A 17,161-nucleotide genomic window follows, 5' to 3' on the forward strand; every position below is an offset into this window, starting at 1 on the left:
TTTGTTTATAGACCTTTTGAAATTCACAGTATAGGTAAAGCATATGTTTAAATAATACGATTGATAATGGCTGAATTCCATTGATCTGCTCTAGTTTCAGGGTCCTGCTATTGTGAATGGTTGTCTATGACACTTGAATAGAACAGAGCCATTGTTAATGTTATTAGTAACACATGTGCTTTTCCTGCTATGTCAAATCAAAATGTCTGCGGTGAAAGTAAAAGACCTGCATTCCAACTTTACTGAAATAAAATAAGTATTAGGTTCAACAATAGCAAAGTAGTCATCATGCAGAATGGTTGCTATAAGTGATACATTACTATATCATTTGATCAGTGTATTAACATTTAAGCAGCATTTCCATGTTTTAGCTGGTTGTGGCTAATTTTAACTGCTTTATATTCTGTTGGTTTACTGTGTTTTATATGTAGAATATTAATCTGAAAAACAACTATTAACTAGTTGTTAAGTAAATGTAGGTGAAGAAACAGTACAATATTTCTCTCTGAAATGTAGTGGGGTACAAATATTATGTACCATAAAATACTAAAATACAAGTACATCAGTATTGTACTTCATTACAGTAGGCTATTGCGTGAGAGTAAATGTACTGTTAATAATTACATCTGTGATTTTCCGGCAGTGTAACATCAAAAGGCAGTGAAATGGCCTCTTCCAACTCTGCCGATTGTTTTAAGGCCTAATTGGGTTAATTCTGCATTATCTGTCCATATTGTGAGAACAATGTAGGCCTATGTAAACTAAACTAAGGCAAACTATAAGATGCACACATTTGAACTTTCTTTTTTTTTTAGTAAAGTAACTCATTTTTTGCACTGCTCTAAATCTTTAGCAAAACAAAGATAATGGACTTCTTGATGCTTTTATGAAATGTTGGGGCTAAACTGGTAAATGAGGCTTATGTTAGTAATACAAATCTTTTTATAACTTGTCTAAAAAAGGAATGAAACTGCACATTTTCTCGTGAAAAGGTCACAGTAAAAGTGGAAATGGCGTGAACGTATGGTAGGCCAAATTTTTATTCCCAGGCTGCGGTTTTTTGCTTAGGAAGGTTCCTAACTGAGTGAAACGACCCGGAAGTATGTAGTAGCAGCCATGATAAGGGCTGGTCGAATTCTCTTGGTGCATCTTAAGTTTTTTAAATTGCATCCACGTTATCACTTGCATCTTTTCCTTGCGTCTTAGTCCCTGAAACCAAGCGAGGAGAGAAGAAACGAGAAAATTTTAGAGACATGAGACGTCCTCTCCTCTGAAGCGTCATGTGAAGCGACGTCCGTTTCTGATGACAGCGACAGCCGATCACAGCTGGATCAGTTGTCAGTCGGCTTTAACAGCTGTAGAAACTTCTGAGTTTGTGTCTGCACACGTGTGCACTGTGCTGACACTAATAAAGGTGCACAGTTATCACCGCTTGAGCAGCTCTTTCCTTTCTGCAGCCTGTTACCTGTTTAACAAACACCTAAATAAAAACCTGCATTCTGCATTTATAATTTTAGTAATCTTTCCACTGTAGCTCAACCGGGAAACACTGTCAATGAACAGTAATTAATATTAGATCCTAACCGGTCCTGCCGGCGTGTCTGTCTTTTGTTTCTTTCCCTGTACAGTATTTCCCTGCTGAGCTGCAGTAGAAGGATCATAACAAAACGAGGGAATTCATCACTAAAACGACTGTAACGTTGAAAGATTTGTACTTGAGTTTATTAAATACTTGCAGGGGTCACTCTCATTAAGAGAGACTCTGTGCGCATTTACGCACGAGGCACAGCAGCATAACTTTATTATTTAACTCTCCAGACAAGCCGTTTCTTCACACGAAAAACGGCACAAAACAATGCGTAGTATATTTGTTTATCTTGTTGTCAAACGAGTTGAACACAGCTTTGGACGGAGGAGAAACGGACCCACAGACTGTATCAAGCATAACAACTTTAAAGCGCAAACAAGTCAACATTTCAATGTGTTTGGGTTTGTATGTGGTGGTTCTTAAACAATTTTTTGAACAGGCTCATAACAGATTATAATTGGCATATATATTATTGGCATATATTGGCGCCATAACACAGAAGTCTGTTTATCAAGGGAAAGAGATATGAGACGTTTTTAGTCAGATGATGTTTTTAATTCATCATGTTTGAAACTTAAGAATGATGATATGTACAGCAGTAACATGTTCTGACTATCTTGCACACATTTAACATTTATTTTCATACAATAGTTGGGATTCATGAGGGTGAGCCTGAGCAATATTTCTCAATGTGATAATTTCGTTTCAGCTTTGTGACTGGTAGCCTATAGCGTATTCCTTTTTTTCCAATTCAATTCTGACCTTGGTAATGAAGTGATATTTTTCACCATGTTGTGCACGTTTAAATAGCCTGCATGAAACAGAACGATCGGGGCGAAGTATGTCAGATGTACTTTTGTAGTCCATCTTCAGAACATGTAGTTTCACCACGGCAAACCGACGTCAATAACATCCGCCGTCGCATAATTACGTAGCCCAGTGCAAGTGCAGTCGGATTCTTTTAGCACAACGGTTGTCTTTTCCTAAGTCCGCATGACTTCTCCTTCATAACTTTTCTTAACTTTGTAACGGTTTTCCATCAAGTTCCAGGGAAAGTGGTGAGGAAAACACGATAAGGGAGACTTTTCGACCGCAGCCCCAGGATGGCGAAGTCATGACCCTGCCTCTGATTGGCTAGTGCTCGGTGCCTTCATTGGTTGGGTTGGCTAGGTTTAGGCATGAGGAGTGACATTGGTTAGGGTTAGGGTAAGAATATCAGAGTAAGCCAATCAGAGGCAGAGTAGGGCGGGTTATGACATCGCCATCCTGGGAAAAAAATATATCGCGTACGGTAGATGTCGCCCTAACCCAAAGTGTCGTCGTGTAAAACTACACTTCCCATCATTCAGTTGAAACTGTCAACTGCCATTGAATTAATTTTTATAACAATGTCCTCAGATGCATTTTATATATTATCAATTTATATCACACCCAATGAATTTTAAGTAAAATAATAATAACAATAATAATAATGCGTTAATGAACATAAAATAATTCCCGCCCCCTAGACAAGCCGTGTGCATATGACGAAACGGAAGTCGCTTCATCTTCCTTTCCACCATTAGGTGAGTACGTGGTGGGAGCGCGTTTTCCCCGGCTCTTCATTAAGCAGGCAGATTTAAAGTTATTTTTCAAAAAACGGAGCCACGGTTTACTAAATAACGCCTTTTTATTTGTTAATTTGCAGATTGCAACCATGGGCCGCCGACCAGCCCGCTGGTAAGTTGTGTGTTACATGATTTCAGATCAGGACCGAGTGAGTCGGTAGAAGAGTCGGTAGGAGGAAAATGGCAGCGGCTTCGATCTCTCACCATGTGGGCTGTCCGTGCTAGCACGCAGGCCGTTTGACAGACTGCTGTATCATAATAGTACTTAAATACACCCTGGTTTGTGTTAACTTGTGGTGTTAACTGCAGTGTGTTTATCGAGTGTCACTAGATAATTTTACCAATACGAAGCGCTAGTTTGATGGAAGGGACTTGAGCTAACGAAAGCTAACACAAAGCTAGCGCTAGCACACCACCCAACTTTTAACATCTGCGAGACTTTATACATATATACTCTGCCCGCTTGATATAGTTTTCAGTAAGATTTTCTACTGCAGCCTGCAAATGTGGTTGACTGCTATAAAGCCGGCCATTAGTTATCTTCATTAACATCAAACAGTGGCGACTCTTATATTCTGTGTATCTCTGAAATCCCGTTCATCTCGCTGCCTGTCCCTCAAACCTAAACATCTTTTACTCCATTCATGTTGTCTTTTAAATAAGAAATACAACTGCTATGGGATTATCAGACTAAGCTGTCTGCACACATTGTTGATAAAGGGATAGACCGGCAATATTCTATACATACATATTCACTTATTGGCAACAAATCCCATGTAAAAGCCATAATTAAAAAGGAATTCATCCCACTATTGGATATACGAACCCTGATGTCTTAGTCTGTGACATAGAGCTGCATTGTCATCCAAAAACTATTAAAAACACATCAGGGGGCCAAAAAGTTGTATTGGGTGACATATTGCTTCATTACCATGAATACACTATTTTATTTTGTCTCAGTGCCACACACACACACACTGCCCTGCTGCCAGAATCATTAGATCATAATCATACTCATTAGAGCACCACATGTGTAGTAGAAACAAATGGGACTGAATGCTACAAACAGGTGTAGAGTCAGACTAACATATTGTTGGTTCTGGTGTTTCAATAGGGTTTGTTGACTATAAGAAATGTATATTTCAGTATTACAGCAACAGTAGAAGTGTCTCTGACTTGTGTGAGGAGATGGTTATATTTAATAATTTTGTCTCCCACAGCTACCGGTACTGCAAGAACAAGCCGTACCCCAAGTCCCGCTTCTGTAGGGGTGTGCCTGGTAAGCTGATTCCACTCTTTATTCAACATTGGTGTTGTTCTGAAATACAGTTATATAGTGATCAGTGCAACATCGTGTCACTTTGAAATTTCAAAAATAAGTGAATACCTAATTGTCTTGTCAGTGTTTGAAATGAGAGATTGATATAGTGCTGTTTTGTCTTCAATGGACTCTTATGTCACGTTGTCTGAAAGTGATAATCCTGCAGCTTATTAAACCCACCAGTTCTCCTCCTGTGCAGTTCTGGTGTGCAGAGGCTGCAGACAGTGAGGATTGGTTGTGTATGTCCTCAGATGGGAGGTGCTGAGTGCTTTAATGGACCATTGAGACAAATTGGTGTCTATTCACTGATTTGAAAATTGAAATGACTGCCCCTCCCCACCTTGTATGGTGTTGGTCATGCTAGTGTGATTGTCTCTGACTCAACTAGATGTTTTGGTGGACATTTAAAAGCATTAATCAGTCTGTCATTGCATGATGTCAGAACTAATATTTCGTGATTGTGTGATGAGATTGCATTTAGTTGAAGTAAAATCCATCAGTGGTTAACATAAGACTTCCTGTTCTCTGCTCCCATTTACGTTGTATATAGATCCCAAGATCAGGATCTTCGACTTGGGCAGGAAGAAGGCCAAGGTAGATGAGTTCCCCCTGTGTGGCCACATGGTGTCTGATGAGTACGAGCAGCTGTCCTCAGAAGGTGAGTTAAAGGGACTGTGACTGAACACACACACACACACACACACACACACACACACACACACTCACACACACACACACACACAGTGGGGGATGCAAGGAAATAATACGAGGATAGAGGAATGAAATTCACTAAATCGATCACCCGACGTCATTTTGAGGAGACGGCAGTTACTCATGACACGCATCATGTAGAAATAATAATAAACAATTTAAAATGATAACGCTTGACACCTGATAACTGATGATGGATCTATTGCAGCATCACAGCATGTGACTGAACAACACAAATAAAGTTGCAAGAGAGCAATAAATGCAGCAAATAAAATCTACAGCCCAACTAGTTTGTGAAAGATCACAGATATAGTAAGTCTGTTCTCACACTCAGACTGGAATAGACTCTTCTCATAGCAGATATTTAATATTTTTTAGTATTGTGCATGCTCACACTCAGACATGGCTTACTGGGACAATTAATGGAATGGAGTCATCTTTAGTGTTACTGCTTACAACCTGTGTTTTACCTGCTTTCACATATAAAAATGTCTGCCATGAAAAGGGTCCACAGTAACACTGACACTATGGCTGTAGGCTTCAGGACTGAGGCTGCGTTTTTCTCGAATGAGTCAGTTTTATGAATAAATATTTAGCGCCACAGTTGGTGCTGTCATTCATTACATGTGACCTGACACCTGCGATTGAATTTTTTTTTCTGCACTGTCTGAAATTGCTCACAACACACACAAAAATATATACACACAATAAGACTCAACTCTGCAGCCTATTAAGCCGACTGGTCTCGCTGCAGTGCGGTTCTGGTGTGCAAAGGCTGCAGACAGCAACTCTTTGGTTGTGTATGTCCTCAGCTGGGAGGTGCTGAGTGCTTTAAGGGACCACTGAGACAAAGTGCTTATCAGGGGCTCTCACAGGCTTTTATTCTGTTAAGTTAATTCAGCTGTATATATATTTCTCTGCACTGTCTGAAATTCTGATTCATCCCTTCCCCTCCACCCCTTTCGTATAGCTCTGGAGGCTGCCCGTATCTGTGCTAACAAGTACATGGTGAAGACCTGCGGTAAAGATGGTTTCCACATCCGCATGCGTCTGCATCCCTTCCACGTCATCCGTATCAACAAAATGTTATCCTGTGCTGGAGCTGATAGGTCAGTACCTGTTGTCTGTTTACTCTTTTGACACTTTGACAAACTAAATTAAATTGTCAAAGTGATTGTACTGAGTGATTTTTATAGATAGTAGAGATAGTTAACACCATCTTCTGCATTAATCATATAGTAACCTTTGGCTCTGGTCTTCTGGTTCTTAGGCTCCAGACTGGAATGCGTGGTGCTTTTGGTAAACCCCAAGGCACCGTGGCCCGTGTGCACATCGGTCAGGTGATCATGTCTGTGCGTACCAAGGCCCAGAACAAGGAGCATGTGGTGGAGGCTCTGCGCAGAGCCAAGTTCAAGTTCCCTGGTCGCCAGAAGGTAAACGAGCATTTCACCTGTCTCCACACACAAAGCTCAAGTTATGTTTTTATATTAGTAGTTTTGTACAAATAGAATCTGCAGCTTATTAAGCCGACTGGTCTCGCTGTGGTGCGGTTCTGGTGTGCAAGGGCTGCAGACAGCAACTCTTTGGTTGTGTATGTTCTCAGCTGGGAGGTGCTGAGTGCTTTAAGGGACCACTGAGACAAAGTGCTTATCAGGGGCTCCTTACAGGCTTTTATTTTGTTAAGTTAATGCAGCCGTTTACAGATGTGGTTTTTATAACGCTGTGTCATATCTGGGCTATAATCATGCTTCTGTCATTGTTCCATCACCTTCAGATCCACATCTCCAAGAAGTATGGCTTCACCAAGTTCAACGCCTGCGACTTCGATGACATGATGGCTGAGAAACGTTTGATTCCAGACGGCTGTGGAGTGAAGTACATCCCCAGCAGAGGCCCTCTGGCCCGCTGGAAGGCCCTTCACGCTGTCTAGAGCAGCTGCAGGCTTTCAGTCATCACAATGGACAACCAATAAAATTGGGTTTGATTACAAAAATGCATGTGGTGATGGCTATTTATTTGATTCTTTCCCTATGCTAGGCAACTGCATCTAAACTTAGTAATACAGCTGATGTTCAGATTTAAAGTAGAAGGAATTTCTGTTAACAGAAGTCTTGGAACTGAACAGTTTGTCTTTTTTTTTCATTGTTCTAGTAAACTTTTGGGTTTCATCCCAAATCATTACATAAAAGTACACATTAAACCTGATTGTGTAACATGTTAATCAAACAGATGGAAAATTTTAAACCTTAAATGACTAGACGTGTATAATTACCTCAGTATTTGTCAAGTGTGAAGTTTATTCTCTGAAAAGGGAAAGAAAATAGCTTTGAATTGGATTAAATGATGGAAAGTCTGTAATCAAATGTGTTTGAGCAACAAACCACAGATGAGATTAGTCTAATTTACTTAAACCGTATGACATTAAAAAAATAAAACACAACCTTAAATCAGGTCACATCATTGAAGTCAAAAGCAATTAATACTTCTGTATTTGCATGTAATGGATACAGAAATAGACGTAGTTAGTGGCTAGCTAGTGGATATAGTTAACTCCACATTCATTTACAATGGGTTAAGATTTTTAAAAATAAACAGAAATGAGTTAAAACAAGTGTTTACCAACGCACTTAAAGTGAATACAAACAGAAACACAAAAAAGTGCAAAATATTGACATGCTACTGGTGCAGCCAGTTCACAAGTCTTCACATGTTGAATAGAGATGATGGCCTGTGTGGAATCAGGGTATAACAGGTGATTTTCAATTAAACATCTCATTCTTAAAGGTACTTTAACTTCAGCTGTGTGTTAAACTGGACCTGATTGTGCTGTGAAACCAAGCACAGGTTCAGCTGACCTGCAGCTACACCAGGTGTATGAAGTTACCATCTGACCTGCTTAATGCAACAGATCATCATAGTGTAACATGTCAAAGTGTCTTCTGTGAAAAAGGTATTGTCAGTAGTTAAAAAAGCTGCATTCGAATTTCTTACACTTTGCTATTTCACTAGGCTTTATATTGTAATAATAACTTTATTCATATAGCACTTTTCAAAACAGCACATTATAAAACAAAAAAGAAAATGAACTAAAATGCCATAAAATGTAAAGAGACAACGGAAAAGCAATTTTAAACAAGTGGATTTTTAACTGATTTAAAAAAATGAGACAGAGTTGGTGGCCCGATCTCTTTGGACAGGTCATTTCAAAGCAAAAGCTTTATCTTTATGTATCAACCTGGACCTTGGAACATCAAGCAACAGCGCATCCAATGATCTGAGGAGTGGGAAAGTCCACAGAGCCATTAGCGCCTGAGCAATGGAGCAAATGCATCCCCATTATTCAATTAGGGGGAGCAGAGTTATGGTTTTGCTACCCCACTTTTTGTCTTTTTAAAAAAATAAACGTATCATCACACAGTCCCTGCAATCAGGTGATTATATTTAAGTATCAATAATCATTTTACTATTTTCAGCAACTGACAAAAACAAGCAATAAAAAATCCCACATTTTTGGACCACCCTTTGAGTTGGTTCAGTCCAACCCGTCGCTGATCGATGTGAGTAGCCAGACCCAGAGCCGTACGTCACCGGAAGTTCAAAACGCTTGATCGTCACGTGTTTCACGTAGACCTCAGATAGTTTCCGGAAGTTCTTAGTGGGCAATTTGAAAGCATACAGGCAGAGAGACACACCAACATGTGTATGTAGTTACATCAATATGTTTGTTTAAAAATTAAAATGGTTTAAGATTTGAGGATTAGTGTGAACCGGTGTGACCTGCCTTGTTGACATATTTTAGGCTAACCTTACCTTGGTTAAGAGCATGTTGTTCTTGTTTATGGCTTTGAATTGTTTTTAATTATGTTCTTAAACTTGTATGGCGGTCAAGAGCAATCACATCCTGGTTATTGATATATTTAAAGGGAGGGGAAGGGATGTTTCAAAATGTATTTCTACCATCTCTTTAATTCATGGTGGTTTCAGTAATCCCATGGTAATTGAGGGCCTATGTAATCTTAATGATTTATGTAATCTTTGGCTCTCAGATAGGAGAGAAGACCAACAGGTGACTGTTAATGATTGTCAACTGACAGCACAATGGGTCAATGGACTAACAGCAGCGGCACAATGATGTTAGGTGTGCCCCTGCACTTATTAATACATACATTTATACATAATATATTCAAATTCAAAACAACTTTATACACTTTTTGCATGTTTCTTTCTGGCTTGTATGTACAGAGTTTGTGCCCTTTCCTCTGTGTTGTCCTTACATATAATCTCCACCATGGTTTGCTGTGCTCCAATTGCTTGGAGAAAGGAATACAAATGTACGGTTTCCCCACTGGGGAAAAAAAAAGGTTGTCTTAAGTCAGCAGGAGCAATCTTACAATCACTAAAGATTACAACAACAAAAAAATATGTGAGGTAATCATATTCAAACACTGTATTTGCACTTTTTCCACAAAAACCACACCATCGGAAAGCTTAATGTTTGGTTTATTAAAAATAAGGAACAGGGAAAGGCTTGCAAAACCCAGTGAGTTGAGACTTAGGGTGCAGTGTGAGGGTGCTGTCTAATTGCAGGAAGTCTTTAGGCTCCGTTGAATCCCCCTGTGCTTCTTGTGCTGAAAGAGAGTGAGACAGAGAGAAAAAGACGGGAGAAAAGGTTAGACACACATATATAGTCTTGGATGGGAAATTGCCTTGGGAGATGAGGTGTGGTCTCTGTTCCCCAATTTAAGTTATGGAATTTCATTAGTTGTGATCATCAGCATTCCCACCATCTTTGTGCATCGCCCGGTGGTCAAAAAGAGGAGGGCCCCACGATGCACCCCTGGACCTGTAAATAAAGAGCCTATAGCTGCTGATCACAGCCATATTGTTAAAGGTGATACAGGTATAATAAGTATGAACTCTTAATAATTATAGTAATATTTCATATTTTGAAGTGATATAATATTATTTTGAATATTTAAAAATGAAGTGTCGTGTCTTTAACTTACATCAGTTTCAAAGATTGAGGAAAGGAGGAATGAGACTGAGAGAAGGGAAAGTGAGAGAGAAGAAAGAGAGAGACATGGCTGGTGAGGAGAGACGGGGAGCGATGACACCACCCAGTGGGCCAGCAGCCACTCAATCACGTCTACTAAAAAAATTAGAGAAAAGAAAAAAAAAAATCAAAAAGCAAAGGTGGCACTAAGAAAAATAAGGAAGGAAAGTTAGTTAAGTAGTAAGTTAAAATGATCTGCTTTTGAAGTTATGATTATTTATTCCTGTATAACATTACAGCTACATAGTTCTCTATTGAGAATAGCTCCCACTAGAACCTGTGTGTCAAATAAACAGGTGGGATTGGAATTAGATAGTTGTTGAGAGTCCATATTATTTGTGCTTTGTTGCAGTTGTTAGACTTTTAAGATGCCTCGTGAGTACTGAGAATAGCAACCCTCAGGTTTAACATTGTTTAACCAGGTTTAACTATCCAAATCATATTGTGATGTGTTGTAAGACTATTTCATTTATATAAGTTGTTTGTCCCTGTTTAACCTTGAAGATGGCCTAGTAGCCTTCATCCTACTACCATTTTAGGCTACATAATGTTTTTATAAAAAATAATTCAAATATAAAATAGCCATTCTTCTGATAATCATTTCCTGTCCTGATCCACCCAATTATATACTGTTCTTAATGCATTCTTGGTTTTCATAGCACTCTCAATCTAACTAATCTAGATTAGTGCAGGTGGCTGTTTCTTGACTTAATCCAAGAGTTTAGATGGTGTAGAAATGCAGGAAATTTGTTTTAAATTACATTTTTTTGAGGGAGGACCCCCAGAATCTCATCATAAAACATTGCTAGAATGTTAAACAAATGTATAAATCTGCACAAAAAATGAAAAAGATTGCAGAACTACCTTAAAATTACCTAATTTAAATGGAGACTCTTGTTTTCATACAGTAATCTTTGGTAAATTCATAGAATTATCCAATCCATCCACAAGAACTCCCCATCAAAGTACAGATTTCTGGATGTAAAACACAGAAAATGTATGTAAAATTACATTCAAATTACCCTCCTTTAACACCCATTAATGGTATCTTGAGAGCTTTAAGCTTTATGTGATTATCCAATCTATTTACAGTAAATCTCTGGTAATTGTTGGTTTTATACTGTACAAAAAATAGGATCAACAGACTAACAAAATTAGTTTCACATTCATTGTATATGAAGCACCTCCAGACTTTATTCTGGATGGCATCACAAATTTGAGTCTTACGTCTCTGGTTTGTGGCTTTGGGAGAAAGTAGTTCATGTTGACAAATATCAAAAGTGGGAGTAAGTTACACATGTGCAAGTCACAAGCAAGTCTCAAGTCTTAACCTTAAAGGCTCAAGCAAGTCTTAAATCACTGTGACTTACACTCAAGTAAGCCAAGTCAAGTCAACGCTAAACGTCAAGCAAGAAAAGTCAATTAAGTCACAAGTCAGTCACCATGAAAGAAGCACTTAAAACATGAGAGAAAAGGTTACAATGGCAAGCCATGTCATGAGAGAACTGCACGTTAGTTAGTCTCTACAACTAGGAATGGCTATGGTTAGGATTCATAAATTCATACTATTTATGGTTCAGTTCATATCTTGTTTTTCGTTGTTGTTGTTGTTTTTTGGGGGGGGGGGGTTAAATCAACTACAATGTGGAATGTCAACATAAAACTAAAGAACATCATGCAGGTTGATTAACTTTATAAATTAACTTCACAATTAACTATTTGAACAAAAATAAATAATCTGATCTAACATGTTTTTCAAGGTCTAGGGTTCATAATTTTGTATTTTATATGATATGTTGTATGACTTCTGCTGTTCTGCCACCAGGTTGTGCCTTTGAGTAAGGTGAGAGTTTTGAAGCAGAAGTAGTAGAAGAAGAGGAACTTCCTCCAGTTGCAGTAGTTAGCACAAAGCTAGTGGGTTTTAACAGCAGCAAAAATATGCTGATGGACTGTAAGTTACACATTAAAGCACGTTAAAGTGCGCAGATAAAAAAAAACTGCAGGTTATACTACAGCCTGAGTCTCTGTCTGCAACACATGACTACTTTGGTATATTTACTTGCCAAATGGAAAATCTACCGGCATTTCGTGCTTGAAACATAGTATTCTATCTGATGATTACTTTTTTCTGCTGGGGGCTGTGTAGATTAATACATCCATTAATTTAGAACACTGAAATTGTTCAAACATCAAGCATCATCAAGGAAAAATACCATCTTGTTTGCCTGATCTTGAAGGATTACATTTATCACACAGTTGATTAAAGAGAAAGAGACCATTCTGCTGTGGTTGAGTTACATTGACTTTGAACTAGTGAGGGACTGCGAACAGAACAGTGAAGCTCTGTCATGAAAAGCTGTCAATTCATAAGCTGTCTCGTCTGAATCAGAAACGGTCTGGTAATATTAAGCTTGAGAGAAAATCAGTGTAGGTATGGGAAAATACTTTCAACAAGTTTTGAGCTCAATCCTGTCTTGCATTGTTTTCTAGGTATCTTACTGTCTTTAAAGCCTGGGTTGCACACACTACACTAGAAGCCACCCTTTCATGTCTCAAAACGTTAGCTGTTCATGCTCAATATCTACAATAATGCAAACAGGTGATTCAGCTAAATAAAAACTGTCAAGTCTTTTCGAGTCATCTGCCTCAAGTCAAAGTCAAGTTGAATCTATAAGTGTTAGTCAACCAAGTCGCGAGTCCTCAAATTTGCGACTTGCATCAAGTCATGCGACTTGACTCCCCAACCTCTGACAAATATTTATTGAACTTTCCTTGGCCATGGAAATAGGTAAATTTGAAAAGCCTCAAGTTCATAGGACAGATTGAAAGTCACCCACTTCCTTTCAGAATTCCAACAACGGCTATGATTCTCTGCAGTGAGCCTCAGCAAGCCTTGTCCTGAGAATACAAGAGCAGAAAATATGTATCATGCTCTTAAAAGTACCTGCACACCAACAGGTGTCAACGTTGTTGCCTGTTTTTTTTTCAACGTACACACAATGGCAACTTTGCCTCCTACCCTCACAGCAGTGGCAGAGGGGAGCCATGAGGCTGCCGCTCTTAAGGAGTGCAGTTTGCCACTTGAACAGAAATTGAGCATGATCAAACTTTGCCTCTTTTAGTGCAGGGACATTAAAGGTTTAAAAAGGTCTGAAATTAAGGTTGGGGCCAGATCAAGCTGTTCTTTAAATGTGATCAACAAAATCTTGAAACCATTTGTAAAACTGACTGGTATCCTGTGTTGGGATGCTTAATTTGGAGTGATGTAGTAGTCTCTACATTTGGAACCAGTTAAAACTCAAAGCTCAAGCCTTGCTTGAACTGTTGAGTCCTAGCATCAAATCCCAGTCTTTCACACATCTCTCACCTATTGCAAAAAAAAAAAGAAAATTGTAAACCATTGTAAAGCTTTACTCATATTGAGGTCCCTCTTTATTCACCTTATATTATCTCTGCTTTATGCTCTTTGTTCCCTTTGACCTGTAGAAGTGTTGGAGTGACCTGATGATTAGAGGGAGCAGTAGGACTGCAATTAGGACCTTGATTTTGTTTAACATAGACTGACTGTGACTCACTTTGGGTCTTAATGTTTAGAGAAGAAAAATTAGATCTACAAATGACAGTTTCACAAGGAAAAAACGCATAGATGCTACATATGCAATTTCAAGTTGTGGTCTAACATAATGTATTGGGAGACAGCTTCCAATATTTTTAAGGTGGATTTACAGCCTTTATTATAGCTACCTTCAGGTTTTGAAATGAAATTATTTATCTTTTTTAAAATAAGCATGTGTTGCACATGTCAATATGTATGATAACAAAAAACACTGTCACGGCAGCATGACACCTGGTTGTTGTTTTAAGACAGACTTGAAAAACTGTGAACCCATCCTTTAAAGCCCCCACTTTGCAGGAGGGGGAAATTGTAGTTCTGTAAGCAAGGTCAGCATCAGCCCCTGGGCTTAATGGTGTGACCCATATACTGAATAAAAATGCTCCACATATGTTGCCGTTTTTGTGAAGGTTATTAGGGCAGCATGGAGGAGGCAGATTGTTCCTGATTGATTCTGTTGATCTAGGGACAGGTTAGACCTAACTACCTTGTCAATGTAGAGGGTAAGACTTTCTTCAATGTTGTGGCACAGAAGTTGTCTAGTTACTTAGAAAGGAATAAACTAACCGATGCCTCAGTGCAGAAAGCCAAATGTTTTTCTGGATTCTTGGAGCACATGAACATGATCTGTCATCAAATTCAGTCAGCAAAGAGAGAAACAAGAGACTTAACATGTGGTATTGTTAGATTTTGCAAATGCATTTGGTTCTGTTTCACATAGTCTACAGTGGGAAGCATTAGAGTACTTAAAGTACCAGACATAGTCAAGGAGCTAGTTAAAGGAATATTTTCAGGACATTCAGATATGTTTCACAACTGCAGAGTTTACTATGGTGTGGCAGTTTGTAAGGGGAGAGAATTATTCAGTGTAGGTTACATAATTCACCTCATACAGTGAACATGTTCAACAAGACATTGCTTGCTATGTTAAAGATGATCATCAAAATAAGACTGGAGATACTGTTTAATTACCATGTGTAGCTCTTGTAATTGTTATTTAGGCAGTTATTTTTGAAGCTGGCAGTCCCTGTTTATAGTGAACATGCAGCTATTAATGTGACCTTACCTCATATTACTTCCTGCACATCAGTTTACAGCATACAATTGAATTTAATTTCATACTGTAGACGCTACTTACTGGCTACATTTGTGTCAAAACAATTTTAACTATATTGGAGTTGCTGCTAACTTATTACTTTTAAGAGGCTTTTGACTTTTAGGATTCCAGTTGGGGAGGGAAGAAATGTTTTGGAGGTATTACACAATCAAGATGATGATGCCATTATTGTAAGTGTGCAAATTTCTCCACTGTTTACTGTATCATCATCTAAACAGAAGAAAGGGAATGATTGTTTGTCACATTGCATTCACCTCATTCTAAACTCCCGACGCCATGATAAGCTTTTGTTCAGCAGGCGTTTCAAACATAACTTTCCATAAACCTGACAGGCTTTTTTGCATATACTGTCTCTGTCTGTCTGGCTACAGACAAAGAAGACAGCAATCAGCAGCCAACAATGGAACCTCTTTGTGCTATGTAGAAGCATTACGATGAAGGCTGCATGTAAATTGTCTTCAAGTCATGAATCAGATAATTTTGTGAAAGGCCTCAAAAGGCTGGAGGTTTCCAAACATATGCAAAAGCATTTCTGTGGAGAGACAAAGATATTCAGATTTTATTATGCCTTATGCCCTGAGTAAGACAAACTAATTATGCAGTTGTCATTTGCTTTCAAGGCACAATGCAAGACAGATGGAGACATTTTGACATATCAAAGCAGGAAAAGCACATGTGAAATTAATAACAAATTAATCATTATTAAGAATGTGCCAAAAACAGGATTTTTAAGCCTCTTTCCACTTTTATTCGAAGAAAATATATCTAATGATTTCCTTCTCTGAGTCGACTGTGGTTTCTTTTAAGCAAATTTTTTACAATATTTGTAGTTACTTTTTATCTTTATTTTGAATATGACCTGTCAGTCAGGTGTACAGGGGTGTAACCTGTAAGTTAGCTTGGAATTGACTTTACCAAGAAGGGAAAGGCCAAGTAAAAATTGTTGCATTATGGGAAACGTAGGATTCAACAGCTGAGTTTGACCCATACTTGGAACTAAAAATCAAGATATTAATTGTGGCCTGTACTGCTTCAATTTAGACCATTCCTTTTTTATACATCTTGCAGGCTCCCAGCTTTATAATGTTAAATTGTTGGAGTGTATATGGGAGACACATGAGAATTTTCTTAGCTCCTTTTAGAGAACATTAAAGCCTTGAGTAAATCTGGAGATGCATTATTTTCAATTAAAAAATGTATACTCAGTTCAGTTAAGTTTTGTGTAAAATTAATTTTCAAGCACTTTCAAAATGCTGTTTCAAACCCTTCTCCACGATGCCAGGCAGTCTATTCATCTATTATTTTGCCTAAAAGTAGTCAACATATTGAATCAACAAATACTGAAATGTCTTCTTCAAAATACTCATGATGTATATGTTTGTAATTTAAACTCCAAATTTGCTTAAACCTTGAAATTCCCAGAAACATACTGAGAATATGAGCTTATTGTTGTCAACGGAAGCTTAAGCCCTGATGATCACATGTGTCATGATCTCTCTGACAGTCACGGCAAAAAAAAACATTACAAAGGCACAATGGAAATGAAGAGTTCCTGAATACCAACAGCAATGAATGAGTAAGAAACACATCAGGAACAAAATGCTAATTAATGACAGATTTTCATGGAAAAAGCTTGACCTATGCTTGAATGTGGCTCTACATCTGCAAAGAGTTGAATTATCGTATTCTGAGAACATAATCTTAGTCTCCATCCAACTCTGTGCCACAGATATGTATCCCTTTAAGATCAATTTAACCCTAATTTTCTGTTTGGTATCCTGGCGACCAGGACCAGCTCAAAAGACAGACCTGACATTGTTTTATCAACTTGATACATTCACAACTTTCTAATTTTATGAGTTTTGCTTTTGATTCTGAATTGATGTTTCAGAAGTCTGCTGCAGAAAATTACCTATTCCTTCTGTTTGGGTTATCAGATTTTACATAAAATTTGCATTTCTGTCATTTGAGTTTTATAACATGGGCTTTGAATTTCTGGGTCTAACTGACCCCAAAAATATGATTTTTTGGCCAACAAAAAGAAAATATATTTGTTCATGCATAGCCAGTATAACATAAACCATGGAATACAGTATTTCCTTATTTGGTTTCCATATTCTGCCACCTTCATAAAATGTACATGCCGAGTTT

General features: G+C 38.2%; 1 protein-coding gene and 3 non-coding genes across 4 annotated transcripts; all 4 read left to right on the forward strand.

Annotated features, from left to right (window-relative positions):
* The first annotated feature begins 3,111 nt into the window (after nucleotides 1-3,111).
* On the forward strand, nucleotides 3,112-7,222 carry rpl10 (ribosomal protein L10). Its single transcript, XM_042410293.1, has 7 exons — nucleotides 3,112-3,153; nucleotides 3,276-3,307; nucleotides 4,416-4,474; nucleotides 5,067-5,174; nucleotides 6,198-6,336; nucleotides 6,498-6,660; nucleotides 7,002-7,222. The coding sequence occupies exons 2-7, from the start codon at nucleotides 3,285-3,287 to the stop codon at nucleotides 7,155-7,157; spliced, it is 648 nt and encodes a 215-aa protein (XP_042266227.1). The 5' UTR covers nucleotides 3,112-3,153; nucleotides 3,276-3,284; the 3' UTR covers nucleotides 7,158-7,222.
* LOC121896537 lies at nucleotides 4,677-4,808 on the forward strand. Its single transcript, XR_006096033.1, has one exon. It is a non-coding gene; the product is annotated as a small nucleolar RNA SNORA70 (small nucleolar RNA).
* LOC121896535 lies at nucleotides 5,948-6,080 on the forward strand. The gene has a single exon (XR_006096031.1). It is a non-coding gene; the product is annotated as a small nucleolar RNA SNORA70 (small nucleolar RNA).
* On the forward strand, nucleotides 6,739-6,871 carry LOC121896536. The gene has a single exon (XR_006096032.1). It is a non-coding gene; the product is annotated as a small nucleolar RNA SNORA70 (small nucleolar RNA).
* Nucleotides 7,223-17,161: the final 9,939 nt, after the last annotated feature.

Source organism: Thunnus maccoyii, chromosome 4 (assembly GCF_910596095.1).
Source record: "Thunnus maccoyii chromosome 4, fThuMac1.1, whole genome shotgun sequence".
NCBI lineage: Eukaryota > Metazoa > Chordata > Actinopteri > Scombriformes > Scombridae > Thunnus > Thunnus maccoyii.